An 18,185-nucleotide genomic window follows, 5' to 3' on the forward strand; every position below is an offset into this window, starting at 1 on the left:
GATTACACTGTGACATGGGCTTCAGACTGTTTCAGACCGTTTTCAGAGAAGCTCATGTCACAGTGTAATCTGCCCCTCAACCCCTTTTGGTGACAGTACCCCTTTAAGTAAAAGTATCAATAACTCCAATATAGACATACTCTGTTACAAGTAAAAGTCTGGAATTCAAAATGTACTTGAGTAAAAGTATGCCAGTATAGGCATCAAAATGTACTTAACGTACCAAAAGTAAAAGTACAAAATGTTTGAAAATAGCAGATCTACAAGCTCACACAACGCGTCGCGATGCGCTGTGAGCTTGTAGATCTGCTATTTTACGATGGAGTATAACATAGGGTTGAAGTGGTTCAATCCGCCCATGTCTTCCCCTTCACATCCGTTCCCTTGCCCCTTGTCACCTTGCTCCCCTCCCCCTCTCGCCGTCGCCCTCGTCGCTCGGTGCAAACTCCATGTTGTGCTTTCTCAACAGAAGCCATCTGTCTTTGATCACTCTGTTTGTTTTGGTCTGATCGGCTAATCTGTGGTCCGCTGTCATGCCTGCTTCCTCCTCTCTGCATTCGCAGGAGATCTGGGGCAGAGTGCATTCTGGGGGATTTACACACCAGATAAGACGTAAATAAATCAACCGCGCGATGGAATACTTGATTGACACACTTAGGGTTTGGGACGATAAGCGATATTATCGTTTATCGTGATAAAAAACACTCACGATAATCCTATCGTGGAGATATCGTCCTCCGCCATGTACTGGGATCAATTCACCTTTTATTTGCAGAGCAGCATATCCGGTACCACTTAAACCCTCTATAATTGGTAAAAGGTACTTATAATATACGCACTTGTTTTTTTTCCCCACTCTCTATCAAATGTCTTTGCCAAAAAATAGCAGATCTACAAGCTCACAACACGTCGTAACACGGCGCATTGTGAGCTTGTAGATCGGCTATTTTTTGGCAAATGTTCCGCCCCAGGATAATGGATTTTGATTATCGTGCTAATATCGTAAATCGCGATTTATTTTGTTACAATCATCGTGATATGAAATTTTCATATCCTCCCATCCCTGATGTACATACAATAGATCGCACTAGAGCTGGAGTGATGAACTAGTTTGTCGTCTGCTAACATAACCCTGCAAGGCCCAGCATTGCTTTTTGGCAACATTTTTTAAATCATTTAAAAAAAAATGTTTTAATTAGTTTTCCTGTTCTTTTTTCACATTAACATCACCATTAAATCCTATTGTTTAGTATTACAATGCCATTGGCCACGATATTTGCATATAAATACCCCCCACATAGGCTGACATTCACACCTCCCAGAGAAGTTGAAATTCCAGCGACTGGACAAACAACATCTCACTTTTTAACTGAAGTTATTCCTCACAAAAACATAAGTAAAATGCCTGTAATATTTATTTTGTGATCATTAGAATGTCTAGAACATGTACATGTGTTATTATTGTGAAAAATATCACAATAAAAATGCAAATTAGAGCATGATTTATGATTTATGGCTATAAAACCTTACAAAAACATTATTAATTCTTTAACATTACATTTTCCTGTGATTAGGATTCCTACAACACCATCTGATTTTTTTTTAAATTTTTTTTTTGGCCAGTAGAAATTAATTCGGGTCAAATGCTTTGACAGAAACATTTGGCCACTTTGTCACTCTCTTTTTTATTAGGTTTTTATGGCTCTACTGGTGACCACTATGGCCAGAGGCATCATGTTTTGATGTTCACTATGTTTCATTTGGCACAAGAAAAGTCCACTTGATGAACTGTGTGTGTGTGTGTGTGTGTGTGTGTGTGTGTGTGTGTGTGTGTGTGTGTGTGTCACTCTCTGTCTCTCTCTGTCTCAGTCTCTCTCTCTCTCTCTCTCGGTCCCCCTTTCTGTCTGTCTGTCTGTCTGTCTGTCTGTCTGTCTGTCTGTCTGTCTGTCTGTCTGTCTCCATCCCTCCCCTCTTCTATCTAAGAAGACATCAATGTCATGAGATAATCCTAATTCATACAAATCCCCCACCCATTCCCTTCCCTTACAAAGTAAGGAACAACAAAATGTCGACTATATCCGTGGTCGGGACTCTGCTGCCCTTTTGGGGGAGAACTCGGCCGTGTTTGTGAGAAAGGAATCGGAGCGGGGGGGTTGAGGGTAGAGGGCCGGAGCATTGTCAGATAAAATAAACATGAAGTAAATAAGAGAAAACAGCAGATGGGAGGAATGTAAACAGCGATAGGCTCTCAGTAGGAAGCAGGGTGATAGATCACCAAACAGGGATTAGAGTGGGCCAGGCCTTGCAGTGCTGCACGTGCTCATTGGTTGCATAATGGTTTTCACTGTGGTCCATTCTTAGACTGACACTCAGCCTGAATTGCATTTCGTTTCACTCCATTATTCAGTCTGAACGTGCTTTCATCCATGGCAGTTTCTGGGATGGGTGCTTCCAAAGAGGCAGTCTTCTGCGATTGGTTCACCGTCTGACTAACACAACAGTAGCAAAGCAGATGACGTAGTGTTGTTACGTGTGACTGGCTAGTGGCTAGCCTGCTGCTTGCTAGTGCTACTTGCTAACCAAAGAAACAGGCAGAATAGGTGCGCTACGAACTAGTAATCAAACACAACATAACATGTCTGCTAATGTCTGCTACTGATGTAATAGCGAGATCGATACGATCGCAAATTACCGCGACGGGCGACGCAATGTTTATGTTTGGGAATGTGCGGCACGGTCCGGCGGCGGCGCTGGTTTACTTGGGAAACGCACATGAGTTCTGGGAAAACCCCACCCACGCTGCTCACAAGACGCTGATTCACGACGCTGATTCGCCGTACAGATTTCCCAAACGAGGAAAATCTCTTCCATGAGAGCACTTCCAGACTACCTGAATTGCCGAAATAAAATTTCAAAGGGGTGTGGCTCGCGATGCAGGGTCTGGAAGCAGGCTATGAGGTCTGGTGGAATGTTGATGTGAGGGGTTTGCTTGCTTTGATGGGGGTGTTGTTCTGATGTCATGCGGACTATAGATGTGTCATGGATATGTATAGACCTTATACACACCACGGCCATCTTGGATCACATGACTTCCTGGGATAGCAGCCTGCATTACAAACCATTGTGAACAATGGAGCGATGGTCCCAAAATATGAGTTCTATTCAACCAATTTCTTTTTACAAAATTGACAAATGGGCAGATGACAACATCAACATCCCCAAAATGATTAAATAGAAGGGCTACAGTAGATTGATGACATCCATGGTAACGATATTCAAGGTAAGTTAGGTTGCAACCTTACTGTTTACAAAGACGTGCTATCTGTGCAGTGCTTGCTCCAACTATATGATGGCAGAGCAAGCACTAGTCTGCACAGATACTGTAGCAAGTCTTTGTACAGAGTAACAGTGTAACCTAACTACCATGAATTGTGGATGTACCCTTCTATTTAATCCTTTTGGGGATGTTGATGTTGTCATCTGCCCATTTGTCGATTTGGTCAAAAGAAAATGGTTGAACAGAACTCATATTTGGGACCATCGCTCCATTGTTCACAATGGTTTGTAATGCAGGCTGCTATCCCAGGAAGTCATGTGATCCAAGATGGCCACGGTGTGAATAAGGTCTATGGACAATGCTTGAACACCCAGTTTACTCTTAACACTTGTAAATTAAACGATAAAATAGCCTATACGTTCATAATTCATGAAGTACATGGTAGACCATATCCAAAATTGATAAAATATAAGTTAATCATTTATTATAAAGTGCATGATGCTTAAGACCGAAATCAAATGAATCAGTCTGGTCCTCCCTATATAAAATCTGTTTTTTTTTATAGCCATATAGAGAATCTAGGTATTTAAATGTTTAAATATTTTGTTTGCCTTTCTGTGGCATCAACAGCACTGACCTGCCGTTTTCCCTCACCTGCTAGCGCACAGTGGCTACTTTTATTTTCATTTGTTAAAGCAGAAATAAGCAGTTTTCTGCTGACATAAGCAGGAATCATGCAATTGCTTATTTTAAAAAAATATTTTAATTTTATTTTATTCAGACGGCTAACAATTCTTCCTAAAGAAATGTTGTGTGTGTGACACTTCCTGGGGCTACAATCTGCCTCCAAAACTATTATTTTTATCTGTGAGAAGTTCTGTCATTGGTCGATTAAACTGGGTCACCCATCCAAAATAACAGACCAATCAGGACCGCGTCTTGTTCTTGTTCAGATTGGTTGACCTGTCTGTCAATCTTTTTAGCCCCGGTCGGCTGGTTCATGCACCAATGAGCTGCTAATGACAGAGCTTCTCACAGATAAAATAATAGTTTTGGAGGTAGACTGCGGTTCCTAGAAGCGCCACAGAGACTAGATTTTTTTAGGGAGCATTGTTAGCCGCCTGAATATAATAAAATAAACATAAAAAATTAAAATAAGCAATTGCATGATTCCTGCTTATGTCAGCAGAAAACTGCTTATTTCTGCTTTAATTGTTGGGACTCCAGTCAACTCTTGAATTTGCTCTTTCCATTCAGAATACTTTATATCATTTGATAAGACCACTGTGTATTCTCAGTCTCTGTGCATGTGAGTGTGATGCAAGATCATAAATAAGTGGTGTTGAATCGTCTTGCTTTTCTCTTCTTCCAGGTGAGCAATGGATTCTTCACCTGGGGGAGCAACCTGTCCACGCTGTCGGACATCAACGTCAGAATCCCTACAGGTAATAATCTCAGTAATGAACTGAGTAATGAGTTTAATAGTCCGGGAAAAATGGGGGTGAACGTGGATTTGCCTGTAAAAGTTTTTTTCTCAACTGATTCTTGTAGCTTGGGGTCACCTCTTAAGGATTCAAGAGGATGACCAGTGATATCCATTGAGCATTTTTTATTATTAACCCCTTAATGCCTGAAACATGGGTTCCCATTGACTTTCTATACAGGAGGAAAATACACAGAAAAAGATTATTTTTCGGGGTATTTAAGGAGGATCTGAGGGGTCTAACTAGGGGTTTGTCATGATGCTGAATCCATTGCAGGCATTTGTTTTGCACAAAAAACATTCCGTGGGCTAGAAATAGCCTCAGAAAACAATACACGTATGGGTGAGTATTCATGTTAGTCGGAGGCCTTAGGGTTTTTCTTCTCGTGCTAATCAGTCTAAAAGTGCAAAGCTTTGCACAGATGTAGCTCAGGGCTTGCTCTAATGATTTAGCTAGGGCGCCCGAGTCTGCGACATTCGGGGTCGCCACAGCGGCCAAATCAAGTTGGGCTCCCATCGACTTTAGTGATGAAAAGTGATGAGGCATCACTTTTCAGAGTTTTGTGGGTGTTGTGGTGACCCCGAAGGTCGCCGACCTAGCTAAATCATTAGAGCATGCCCTGAGCTACATATATGTGCAAAATGTTGCACTTTTAGACTGATTAGCACGAGAAGAAAAACCCTAAGGCTGAGGCTATTTCTAGCCCACGGAATGTTTTTTGTGCAAAACAAATGCCTGCAATGGATTCAGCATCATGACAAACCCCTAGTTAGACCCCTCAGATCCTCCTTAAATACCCCGAAAAATAATCTTTTTCTGGGTATTTTCCTCCTGTATAGAAAGTCAATGGGAGCCCATGTTTCAGGCATTAAGGGGTTAATAATAAAAAATGCTCAATGGATATCACTGGTCATCCTCTTGAATCCTTAAGAGGTGACCCCAAGCTACAAGAATCAGTTGAGAAAAAAACTTTTACCGACGAAACCACGTTCAGCCAAAAATCACCGTTTTTTTCCCGGACTATAATGTGATTGTGAATTGAGCCGATTGGTAAACGTTGTCCGCGGCTGATTATGCATAATTCATACTTGGTGGCACACAGGTGCCGTGTGCTGAAAAGCGCAAATCTGTATGTGTCGTGATGCAACATGTTCACGTGAATTTATATGCTGTTGTGAAAGTTGAGTTTATTCAACTAGATAGATTCATGCGCTAGCTGTAGAAATTGGATAGAAAAATACTTAATCCCAGTATTGGATACATACATGCATCTAATTCTTCTTTCACAAAGGGAGATGATATACTGTACGTGTCACTACATGTTGTCGTCATTGGGAACCACTCTCCTAGAGGTCTGAGGGCATGTTGCTCTTATTGTCAGCCGGAGGTTTTGTTGGAAGGGAGCATAGTCCAGGCGTTTCGGGCAGTATTTTGATGGAATCGTGCACTTTATGAAAGAAGCATGAAATTTGGCACACAGTTAGAACATGTCATATGGATCATTTTTGGCTATAGGGGCATCGCAGATTTGTCTTGGGAAACTTGTGGGAGCCAATTAAAGTTGGGCTCTCATAGACTTTACTATAGAGTAAAATAATACAAAAAATAAATATGCTTTAAGTAGCATGTGAGGGGTCAAACTAGGGGTTTTTAATGATTCTGAATCCAATGCAAACATTTGTTTTGCAGGAAAAACATTCCTTGGGCTAAAAACGGACCCCATACAACTATGGTTTAGTGTTGAGTCATCACTTTTCAAAGTTTTGTGGCGGCCGTTTCTCGGAAAGGAATGTTTTTCGTGCAAAACAAATGCTTGCATTGGATTCAGAATCGCGAAAAACACCTAGTTTGACCCCTCACATGCTACTTAAAGCATATTTATTTTTTGTATTATTTTACTCTATAGTAAAGTCTATGAGAGCCCAACTTTGATTGGCTCCCACACGTTTCCCAAGACAAATCTGCGATGCCCCTATAGCCAAAAATGTTCCATATGGCATGTTCTAACTGTGTGCCAAATTTCATGCTTCTTTCATAAAGTGCACAATCTTTGCCTGAAACGCTCGGACTATTAGGGAAAGGCTATGGGGTCACCAAAATCAGTGAGGTGACTGTAGCTTATGTGTGGATAGAGAGGCTGTCACAAACATTTATAGCCCGGCCCGGACCTCTGAGCAGCCATCAGCTGGGTTAAAGGAGTAGTTCACCCCCAAAATGACTTTTTTTCTTTTGATTACTCTCGCCATGGAGACTTGAGTTCAATAATTCGATTTTTGTAAATGCACCCCCATTGATTCCGGATGGGGACCCATCCGGAATCAATGTGGTAAATCTATTGTAATCAAGCGACAAATACAAAAAAATATTATTGAACTCAAGTCTCCATGGCATGAGTAATCAATAGAAAACATTTTGGGGGTGAACTACATCCTTTAAGCTGAAACTGAATTTCCCCTGTGGGAGATGTTGAAGGTCTACTAAAGAGTGCATTCTCCACGGAGAAAATTCAGACAGACATTATTGTTTGTGTCCAATGTTTTAGACGGACGGACGGACGGACGGACGGACAGACAGACAGATGGACAGTTGTAGTTGTAGCTGTGTTGGGAGCATGAAGGAATGTTTGCGTGAGGTCAGTGGAATGCAGGGTGTAGCGAGAGCAGACCACGTTGAAGACACGCTGACAGTCCAACAGAGTCGTATATCATCTGACTATGCATGCGCTAACACAACACACGCACGCACACACACACGCACACACACGCACACACACACACACACACACACACACACACACGCACACACACACACACACACGCTCACTTTACATGGATATGAACACACACGCACTGACACACTCACACACACATACGATTTGACATTAATATACCTGTAGATCAAAGCGGGAGCGTTTCTTTCGCTGTTACTACGTGTCATCTTTTCGACACCAAACTCTAACCCTCCCGACGCTCCTTTGTCGAAATGACGGTGGTTCGAAAGAGCGAGATTTCCCCGATCCAAAGCTCTCTCTTGCGCTCTCATCCTCTCTCACTCTTTCTGCCACACACACACACACACACACACACACACACACACACACACACACACACACACACACACACACACACACACACACACACACATACACACACAAACACGCGCGCGCACCTCTCAGTACCAGGGTAGCTGTCCCACCTCTCAGTACCAGGGTAGCTGTCCCACCTCTCAGTACCAGGGTAGCTGTCCCACCTCTCAGTACCAGGGTAGCTGTAGTGTCCCAGCTATCTTGCTAAGACAAACAGGATTGGTCAGCCAGCCAAGGGTTGTTGTGGGCTAACGCTATTTGGGGCAACTGTGTGTGTGTGTGTGTGTGTGTGTGTGTGTGTGTGTGTGTGTGTGTGTGTGTGTGTGTGTGTGTGTGTGTGTGTGTGTGTGTGTGTGTGTGTGTGTGTGTGTGCGCGCACGTGCGTGTGCGCGTGCGCGTGCGTGTGTGTGTGCGGGCTTGTGTGTGCACGTCTGTGTGTATGTATGACGTGCCTACTGCCTATGAATGTGGCTGTTCAGTTTCAGCTGAGCGAACACGTGTGTGTGTGTGTGTGTGTGTGTGTGTGTGTGTGTGTGTGTGTGTGTGTGTGTGTGTGTGTGTGTGTGTGTGTGTGTGTGTGTGTGTGTGTGTGTGTGTGTGTGTGTGTGTGTGAATCTTTCACATGCTTGTTGCAGTATTTTTAACATGGGGGGAGGGGGGTTAATTAGGTTGATGTTTTATGTGACTTTTTAAAGAGAGTAACACACTCACAGAGCAACTCTGAGTTCTATTTACTTTTGTCACGAGTTGGTCTGTAAGACTGTATATTAACTCTTATTGTGCCGATCCCGAACAAGTTCGGCTTTATTTCAATCCAATACAATTTTTTTTTATTTATTTTACTTACCCTGAGCTGCTTGTAGAGCCGTGGGTGGTCCTGGCTCGTCCTACGCTTTCCAGCGAGCCATTTTACATGGTCCGACGATATATTCCATTAAAAATGGTTTAAAATACATTTTTGAGCCCCCCAATGTTCACCGAATGTTCGGCGCCGCCAGCGGTACGACGTCCAGTCTGTGCCGATCCCGAATTAATGCAGCTTTTTTAATGAAATGAATAAAATGATCCGAGGCCTACTGAAGCCCCGGCCTAAATTTTCCATCCAGTGACCGAGATCCGGCCGCCCCCCCCGGCCGGCCGTAAACGAGTAACGCCGCCGCCGAATCGCCGCCGAATCCAATGCAAACCCACATCTTTGAAGGTCATTTTCTCTGGATTGTGTTTTTAGGGAGGCGGCGCGAGGTTTATTTACGGCGAAATCGCCGAAAAATGATCTTTTAAATGAGAAAAAGCTAATAGCTATTTTGTAGCCATTTTCATCCGGGACCTTTTCATGACGTGCACGAACGTGAGCACGCGCGTCACTGCAACGTGAGTCCCCGGATGCTAATGCGCTCGCCTATGGGAGATACCCTGGCATTCTTTGGCGCCCTCTAGGGGCTGGCACTGGAAGGGTTAAGGTCATGACTGTAATGCATTACAGTTTATAATGTGTTATATTGCACTTATAAGCAGGGCTCCCACGGTCATGAAATTCCTGAAAATATTTTGAAATTAGAAAAAATATTTTTCCAGTACTGGAAAAGTTTTGGAATGTATCAAGGGTCCTGGAAGGTCCTGGAAAAAAATAGCTATGCATTGTCTTTGGTTATTGATTTTGTTAATACCTCTGAAATGACAAATTAAACATTGGCCAAATTGTCAAATATTTGAGGCCGAAATTGTGAAAATAGCCGATCTACATGCTCACAACGCCTCGCAATGTAGATCTGCTATTTTCACAATAGAACCGTGTTATACAAAATTCCTCAACTCTTAGTGCTCGTCAGGGTGGGGGGGTCCCCAGTTCAAACATGATTATTTCGGGGCTTACGGCCTGAAAAGGTTGAGAACCACTGGCAAAAACTACCTGTCTTTGGGCATTGCACATAGGGGTAAGCGACCTGTTATTGAGCTGAATTATTGTTATATAGTCCTGGAAATCGGGTTAAATATTCTGGAAAAGTTTTGGAAAAGTTTTGGAAATGAATTGGTAAAAATGTGTGGGAACCCTGTATAAGGCTTCATGAGTCATGACACTTGCTATAAATGTTTGTAATTATGTTTACTAGAAGCGGGCGGCCCAGCGTCTAGTCGGCGACCTGGCCAACTCGGAACAATGTAAATAGGGAATGAATGCCCCGCCCTTTAATGCAAACCCCATTATACCTGTTTTCATAGGACCCGTTTTGACCATCTGTCTGCCTGTGTCCATTTATGCCCATATATGGGGGCAATGGGCATTCATTTTATGCCCATATATGGAGAACGCGCGTGCCCGTGGGACGAACGGTTCTCGAGATACGCGGATTACATACATAAATACACAATCACAGAGATTTTTTGTTGACTCATGTGGCGTACGTGATGTCAGAGCCTTTTATGAAGTGATGTCACAATGAGTCAGAGCTTTCGCCGATTTCCTCCGGAACAGCCTGATGTCAACAATCAACCCTGTCTATATATGCCCATATATGTTCTGTCTATATATGCCCATATATGGAGATCTCTGTATCAGTCTGTGTCCCTTTTATGCCCATATACGGAGATATCTGTCTATATATGCCCATATAGGGAGATCTCTGTATCTGCCCATATGCTCTCTGTATCAGTCTGTGTCCCTTTTATGCCCAGTGCTTGCGATATCTGTCAGGTCGAGGCAAGGCCCGGCACTGCAGTGATGTCACAATGAGTCAGCGCCGATTTCCTCCGGAACAGCCTGATGTCAACAATCAACCCCGCATAAGGAGATTCCGAACGTTTCGCGCCGGTTCGGGAAAGCCGCGCGTCGGGTCGGGTCGAGACCCGGCACTGCACTCCGTGCCGCGGCGGGGAACGCGCATGCCGAATCTGAAGCCTGTGGGACGAACGGTTCTCGAGATACGCGGATTACAGACAGACAGACAGACAGACACACACGCAGAGACTTCTCGCATTTATAGATAGATTACCCGGCTTGGTTGAATGCTTGAATCTGATTGGTCAAGCACTGAAATCAGCGGTGAATTATAGGAGAATAACGACCGCTCCGTTCTATAACAGACCGCTGCGTAATCAAAGGCTCAGAACACCTGCTGCACTCAGGCTTCGCTGTGTGAATTTAGTACCGTATCCAACATGTCAGCCATGTAAACAAACACACAGCGTTGCTCTCAAGAATGTTTTTTAAAACATTTGACGCGAGAAATAGACAACGCAGTATCAGAAAATATATTTGATCAGCACTTCCTTGTTTTCCGATGCGACCGTGTTGCAAACACTTTCAGCAGTCTGTAAACATGGAAATACTTTGTTTTGTTGTTAGTTTTGAGTCAAATTATTGATTGTATTGAGTAGCCGGGTAATAAGCGGGATATAATAACATCTCGCTCAGCGCGGTGATTATGAAGTGATAGGAACCCTTCAGGTTGATATGCCACCTCTGCTATGGTGTCGGTGGCATATCAACCCAGGGACATGCTGGGCCCCTGAATCAGCCAGGGAAAAAGAGTTGTACTGAGAGGGTACTGCTGGTGGTCAGATGGGTGGGCAGACAATGCTTTGAAGATCTACTGCTGGTGGTCAGATGGGTGGGCAGACAATGCTTTGAAGATCTACTGCTGGTGGTCAGATGGGTGGGCAGACAATGCTTTGAAGATCTACTGCTGGTGGTCAGATGGGTGGGGGGTGGGGGCTACTGCTGGTGGTCAGATGGGTGTGGGGTGGGGGGCTACTGCTGGTGGTCAGATGGGTGGGCAGACAATGCTTTGAAGATCTTCAAGTGGGCACTGATCCAGAACCACTGCCATAGATCTGATCTCATCCTCCAAATCTATACGTGTGCAGTTATACTTTGTGTGTGTGTGTGTGTGTGTGTGTGGTGAGCAGGGACGTGCTGGCCATTAGGAAAAGCGGGACAACTCCCGAAAGGCCGGTCCATTCCCGGCCGGTCCAGGCCGGCCACTAAAAAAAAATGGCCTGCCCACAAAGTAAATATAACTCATGTAATTGGTCCACTGGCTTGTCTCTCATGATCTGAATTGGCCAATATTTGAGTAACAGCAGCGCTATAGAGAGATCTCTCTCTATAGCGCTGAGTAGCAGCAGCCCACAGAGCCTTCACATTGGCCCCACTTGCTTGCATATCATCTGAATACTGGCCCACTACCTAGCTTCCTTGACTACTCCTGGATGGTCTACATACAACACATCATTAGACTCTCTTTATACCAGAAAAACTATGAGACCTAAAATCACAATAACCGTTCATCGGTTAGTATTTGAGATCCCGCGGCACGTCCGATGCCAGCGTGCAATGAGGGCCTCTCCAACTCTTTTTTCCCAGGCTGAAACAGGGGCCCAGTACGTCCCTGGTGGTGAGATATTTTATAATATGTTATATTTCTGTTCTCTGTCAATTTCAGCTCGATTCTAAAAACAGATCTTTGGCAGGACACATAAGATTGTACACATTCTTACAGATAGACTGTTATACAATTAACACCACGCTCTGTAGAACAGTGGTTCTCAAAGTAGCGTCCGGGGACCCCCAGGGTACCGTCCTTGAGGGGTTTCCATGGGTTCTCCTGCAAAATGTGTTAATATAGCATCAGTTCATCTACTTCAACCCTATACAGTGGCTATTTGAAAAAAAGCCGAGCTACAAGCGCACCTGTCATTTTCAATTTTGGAATATTTTGGAATATTTCATATTTCCCTGTAGGGGTGGGCCTGGCACAAACCATTTTCAGATGGAGGTTCTTTGGCTAATGCATATGAATTTGTGGTTCCACCGTTTTTTGAAAATCACTGTTGTACAGTAGGAGTTATTATGACCTGCCATCTCCATCCTAGGCCAGCTGACCATGATCGTGGGCCAGGTGGGTTGTGGGAAGTCTTCTCTTCTTCTGGCCATGCTGGGGGAGATGCAGGCCCTCAGCGGAAAGGTCTTCTGGAGCAAGTGAGACCGCACAACATCCTTCTGTACACTATGATAATACCACAATGACCATTTATGTATACTTAGGTTGAATGTTAAATGTGTATATAATATTCTATTAATTATTATGTAGGTTTATACACTATGGCTCGATCTCATAATGTGTTACAGCAGAGAGATGTTATATTACGCTTCCATGAGCCTGGCTATGTTTGATGGCCCTTATGGGCCCTTGATGGCCCTTATGGGCCCTCCTTGATGGCCCTTATGGGCCCTTGATGGCCCTTAAGGGCCCTTGCGTGTTCATGCTCTGTTCATGGTCAAATGTATATGAATTCTGTTCTCGTTGAGAAATGTCTCTGCGAAAATGTAAAGATATGGCTTGGTGTTTTAAGAACTATGTGGAATGATCAAATCACCCTATGGAAACTAAAGTTATGGGTTTCTATTTGTACATACAGTAGCCTACATAAAGGCTAACCACATTGTGAGAGAAGGTTCATTCAGACTGTTGTGATTTTCCAGTGTATGCTGTGTATGAAATATACAATCTCTAACCGTGTCGCGGCTATAAGACGTGAGCTTGTAGGTTTGCTATTTTTACGGCACAGGATACTCTTGTGAAAACAAAGTATAACGGTTTCATCTCGTTGCGAATCTTTGGTCTGATCTTGGCTTGAGGTTTCAGTGCTGTAAGGTTACGGTGATTTTACCACACAAAGGATTTCTGAGATTTTCTCCAAAGAAAGCCGGTGATGAACATGTATGACCTCTCGTGCCAGGTCACAGCCTCAAATCTAAACCAAATGAATCAGAGACACATGAAGGTATCTGGTTGGACAGTCGCACCGTGTCCCTGGCCTGTATACAGTGGCATACTTCCAATGATCTTTGGCATAATAAAATAGTTGCATAGGTTTCAAGAGTGGTTGGAAGTTTAGACGTTTTATACCACTGTGACTACTGTGTGCCCGTCTCTCTGCCAATGCTAATCATTCACCTTAATCGTAGTTTAGATCAACTCCCTCCATTCTTTCATCATCAATACATACATAGTCTAAGCCAGTGGTTCTCAAAGTGGATTCCAAGGACTCTGTGGGTTCCTTCATGGGGGTCTAAATTGACCCATACGAGTCTGTAACTCTAACAGTGTACAAATGGAACCAAATGAACCCTAACGGGTCCATTTGGTTCCATTTGTACGCTGTCAGAGTTAAGGGAAGACATTGAAATTTGAAAGTTTGAGAAACACTGGTCTAAGCTAGCGGTTCCCCAACCCTGGTCCTCGAGGGCCCCCTGGTACTGCAGCTTTTCTCTAGGACAGGTGGTCCTCGGATGGACAGGTGGTCCTCGGATGGACAGGTGGTCCTCGGATGAGCTCTCCAGCGGTGCTTCCAGTACATCTGGCTCTCTCACCAGTAGGTTACCGCCTCTGCATCTTCCTTTAGTACGTCCCAGTGTTGTTTTTGACAGCAACTTTTGATTTAGTTTTAGTCTTTTGAATAAAATACCATTTAGTTTTAGTCATAATTAAGTCACCTGAAAAGTTTTTGTTTTAGTCTAGTTTTAGTCGACTGAATATCATAAGATTTTAGGCGACTAAACCTACAGTTGATTTAGTCAACTAAAATGTATTTTGGCAGGCCTCGATGGTATCGTAATGACTGATTTTACACTTGGTTGCGTGCTGAAAATAGCAGATCTACAAGCTCACACCGCGTCACGCTGTGCCACGTTGTGAGCGTGTAGATCGGCTATTTTCAGCACGCAACACCTGAGAGCAACCAAACATAAAATGACTCTTCTCCACCAGTCCCTCCCCAACATTTTAGTCTAGTTTTTATTTTGTTGACGAAATTGTCAATATATTTATTTAGTCATCACAGCTTAGTTTTTATTTAGTTTTTATTTAGTTTTCGTCAGTGAAAAAAAAAACACAGTCGAAATTTTTTTGTCATAGTTTTAGTCGACAAAATCAACACTGGTACATCCATGTAGGTAGGTGTGGGATGCTGTCATTGTCGATGGCTTCCCCGTTTGTTGGCTTCCTTCGCACCAGTTGTCTGGTTGGGAGCTCCTGGTGTCGATGACAGTGGCCAACCAGCCCCATTCTCCTGGCTGCTATCTTCTCTCACCTTCGGTAGCCCCCCCCCCCCCCCCCCCCCCCATACAATGGTTTCTTCCCTATTTGCTGGTGCAATGCACTCACACAGTCTCCCGGGAATGGCTATTTATGATTAAACTAATGCGGTGGCCATTCTACTCTGTCTTCACACTCAGAGGGAGGGAGGGATCAAATTGCAAATGACCACCTGCACACTAAAAACTGCTGGGTAGATTCATCTACCCAAAATCTGAGTAAAAAATGGTTTACCCATTATGGGTTATTATAATGGTGTTTGTATGTATAATGGGTTGTTTTGTACAGCTCATACATTACCCAGCTGCTGAGTAAAATTGTTTTACTCAGTATGGGTAGTTTTAAACTTAAGTTGGTCACCTGGTATGCAAAGCATGCTGGGAAAAGCATTTCTCTAGGTTTTCAGGGATATTTTCTAAGCTTTTGGTAGCTAAAAATGCTAAATGTATCATATCCATGTGTCTGCCTTGGCAAGCTGACTGTCATATGTCAGAATTTCATTTGTCAGTATTTCAGCCAAAACCCTAACCGTAACTGCTAGGCTGCTAGCTTATGCTTGAGCTCCCTCCCCCTCCTATTCTGAAAGAGAAGAACTCATGATACATTTGAGGTTATTATGTTGATCTACTCTAAACTTCTCTGATTATAGCTTTTCAACATTGTTGCATAATTTACAATTACCTTTATGTTGATATTGCTATACTTGGAATAAATTATCTGAGAAAAAAACCCTGAAACAAATGTTATCTTATGTTAATGTCAAATAATATTAGCATGGTCATTTACGATGAGTAAAATATAAAAAAGAATAAAGAAAATTTTCTTTATTCTGGGTAGAATATCTTACTATGGTGCTGGGTAGAAAGGACCTACCCATTTTGCTGTGTAAGATTTACTACTGTTGGGTAGGTCCAATAGTTACCCAGGGGTGGGTTATAATACAACCCAGATCGGGTTATTTTCAACCCAGCCGTTTTTAGTGTGTGTGTGGTCAATGATGTCATCCAATCATATTATAGTTTTCACATGAGTCTGAGGACCAGGTTTAGGAGCCGCTGGAGCCATTCCATCCGTTGTTCTCATGCTCAGTGTTACACTAAGCCTTTTTGGAGCGGTGAAAGCACTCCCAATAGACAGGTATGTCCGTGGGTATGTCCGTGGGTGGGTGGGTGGCTGGGTGGCTGGCCGTGTCCGTAGCCTGGCAATACCATGAGTGGCCACACACAACACACTAGTTAAAGGAGGGGCGCTGTTTTGTGCAGGCCAGGCACACTCACCACTCACTCACACACACACATGCACGCACGCACGCACGCACGCACGCTCAGATTCACCGCTCCACTTCGAACCGAGGTTTGATTTTGTCTTTTGTTGGACCAACTGTTTAGTTTTTAGTTTTGTGTTCGTTTTTGAGCAGTGCTACTGTAGCTGATCCTACAACTGGCTTTGTCTGTTTGTTTATGTCCTGCCCCATCTCACATTGGCCAAGCTTCATGGGACGCCTAATGAAATTAACTCATATTTCGCACCGCTCACTTCACACTGGGTGTGATTTTTTTTCCTCTCAATGTAGTTGTTTGCCTGTCAGGGGAGGGTGTAGACCAACCAGTTGTCCGAGGACCACCAGTGGTCCTTGAGGGGGTTCCAGGTGGTCCCCAGCTAAATGATGGAGAGACCAAATGAACCCTTATAGATACAGCATGGAATTGTGGACAAACTTATCCACTTATCCAACAACAACCAAAGATTCTATAAGTCTTGGGTCTGAGAGGCTAAATCTGAATAATGAATGTACCTTGATATGAAAAGGTACACTACATCGCTGGCGTAGACAACCACAATGTCTCTTCAGATAACACCAAATGACATCGCCAGCCACTTAGCCGCTGACACCACCTGACAGCGAGGCGTTTCACTGGGAGGACGTTAACGCGTCCAGAGGAACACGCCCTCCCTCCCGGTTTCCCTCGCTTCTGAACAGCCTGAGCACCCTGACCAACCTATAGCCTAGTTGACCAACCTATAGCCTAGTTGACCAACCTATAGCCTAGTTGACCAACCTATAGCCTAGTTGACCAACCTATAGCCTAGTTGACCAACCTATAGCCTAGTTGACCAACCTATAGCCTAGTTGTCAGTGGAGCACCCTGACCAACCTATAGCCTAGTTGACCAACCTATAGCCTAGTTGACCAACCTATAGCCTAGTTGACCAACCTATAGCCTAGTTGTCAGTGGAGCACCCTGACCAACCTATAGCCTAGTTGACCAACCTATAGCCTAGTTGACCAACCTATAGCCTAGTTGACCAACCTATAGCCTAGTTGACCAACCTATAGCCTAGTTGTCAGTGGAGCACCCTGACCAACCTATAGCCTAGTTGACCAACCTATAGCCTAGTTGTCAGTGGAGCACCCTGACCAACCTATAGCCTGGTTGTCAGTGGAGCACCCTGACCAACCTATAGCCTGGTTGTCAGTGGAGCACCCTGACCAACCTATAGCCTGGTTGTCAGTGGAGCACCCTGACCAACCTATAGCCTAGTTGTACCCTGACCAACCTATAGCCTAGTTGTACCCTGACCAACCTATAGCCTAGTTGTACCCTGACCAACCTATAGCCTAGTTGTACCCTGACCAACCTATAGCCTAGTTGTACCCTGACCAACCTATAGCCTAGTTGTACCCTGACCAACCTATAGCCTAGTTGTACCCTGACCAACCTATAGCCTAGTTGTACCCTGACCAACCTATAGCCTAGTTGTACCCTGACCAACCTATAGCCTAGTTGTACCCTGACCAACCTATAGCCTAGTTGTACCCTGACCAACCTATAGCCTTGTTGTACCCTGACCAACCTATAGCCTAGTTGTACCCTGACCAACCTATAGCCTGGTTGTACCCTGACCAACCTATAGCCTAGTTGTACCCTGACCAACCTATAGCCTAGTTGTACCCTGACCAACCTATAGCCTAGTTGTACCCTGACCAACCTATAGCCTAGTTGTACCCTGACCAACCTATAGCCTAGTTGTACCCTGACCAACCTATAGCCTAGTTGTACCCTGACCAACCTATAGCCTAGTTGTACCCTGACCAACCTATAGCCTAGTTGTACCCTGACCAACCTATAGCCTAGTTGTACCCTGACCAACCTATAGCCTAGTTGTACCCTGACCAACCTATAGCCTAGTTGTCAGTGGAGCAGCGACAGAGCCAGGCTTCCCTCCCACCACCACGGCAA

At 44.1% G+C, this 18,185-nt stretch overlaps 1 protein-coding gene across 1 annotated transcript in view; it reads left to right on the plus strand.

Moving 5' to 3' along the window:
- abcc9 (ATP-binding cassette, sub-family C (CFTR/MRP), member 9) overlaps positions 1-18,185 on the plus strand; it is a gene marked incomplete at its 5' end in the record, with an annotated part of 151,720 nt that overhangs the window by 54,405 nt on the left and 79,130 nt on the right. The window contains 2 exon segments of the mRNA XM_080754170.1: positions 4,650-4,722; positions 12,719-12,824. Of these exon segments, the coding sequence (XP_080610296.1) occupies positions 4,650-4,722; positions 12,719-12,824 (179 nt within the window).

Source organism: Nannobrachium achirus (assembly GCF_963921795.1).
Source record: "Nannobrachium achirus genome assembly, chromosome: 23".
Classification (NCBI taxonomy): Eukaryota; Metazoa; Chordata; class Actinopteri; order Myctophiformes; family Myctophidae; genus Nannobrachium; species Nannobrachium achirus.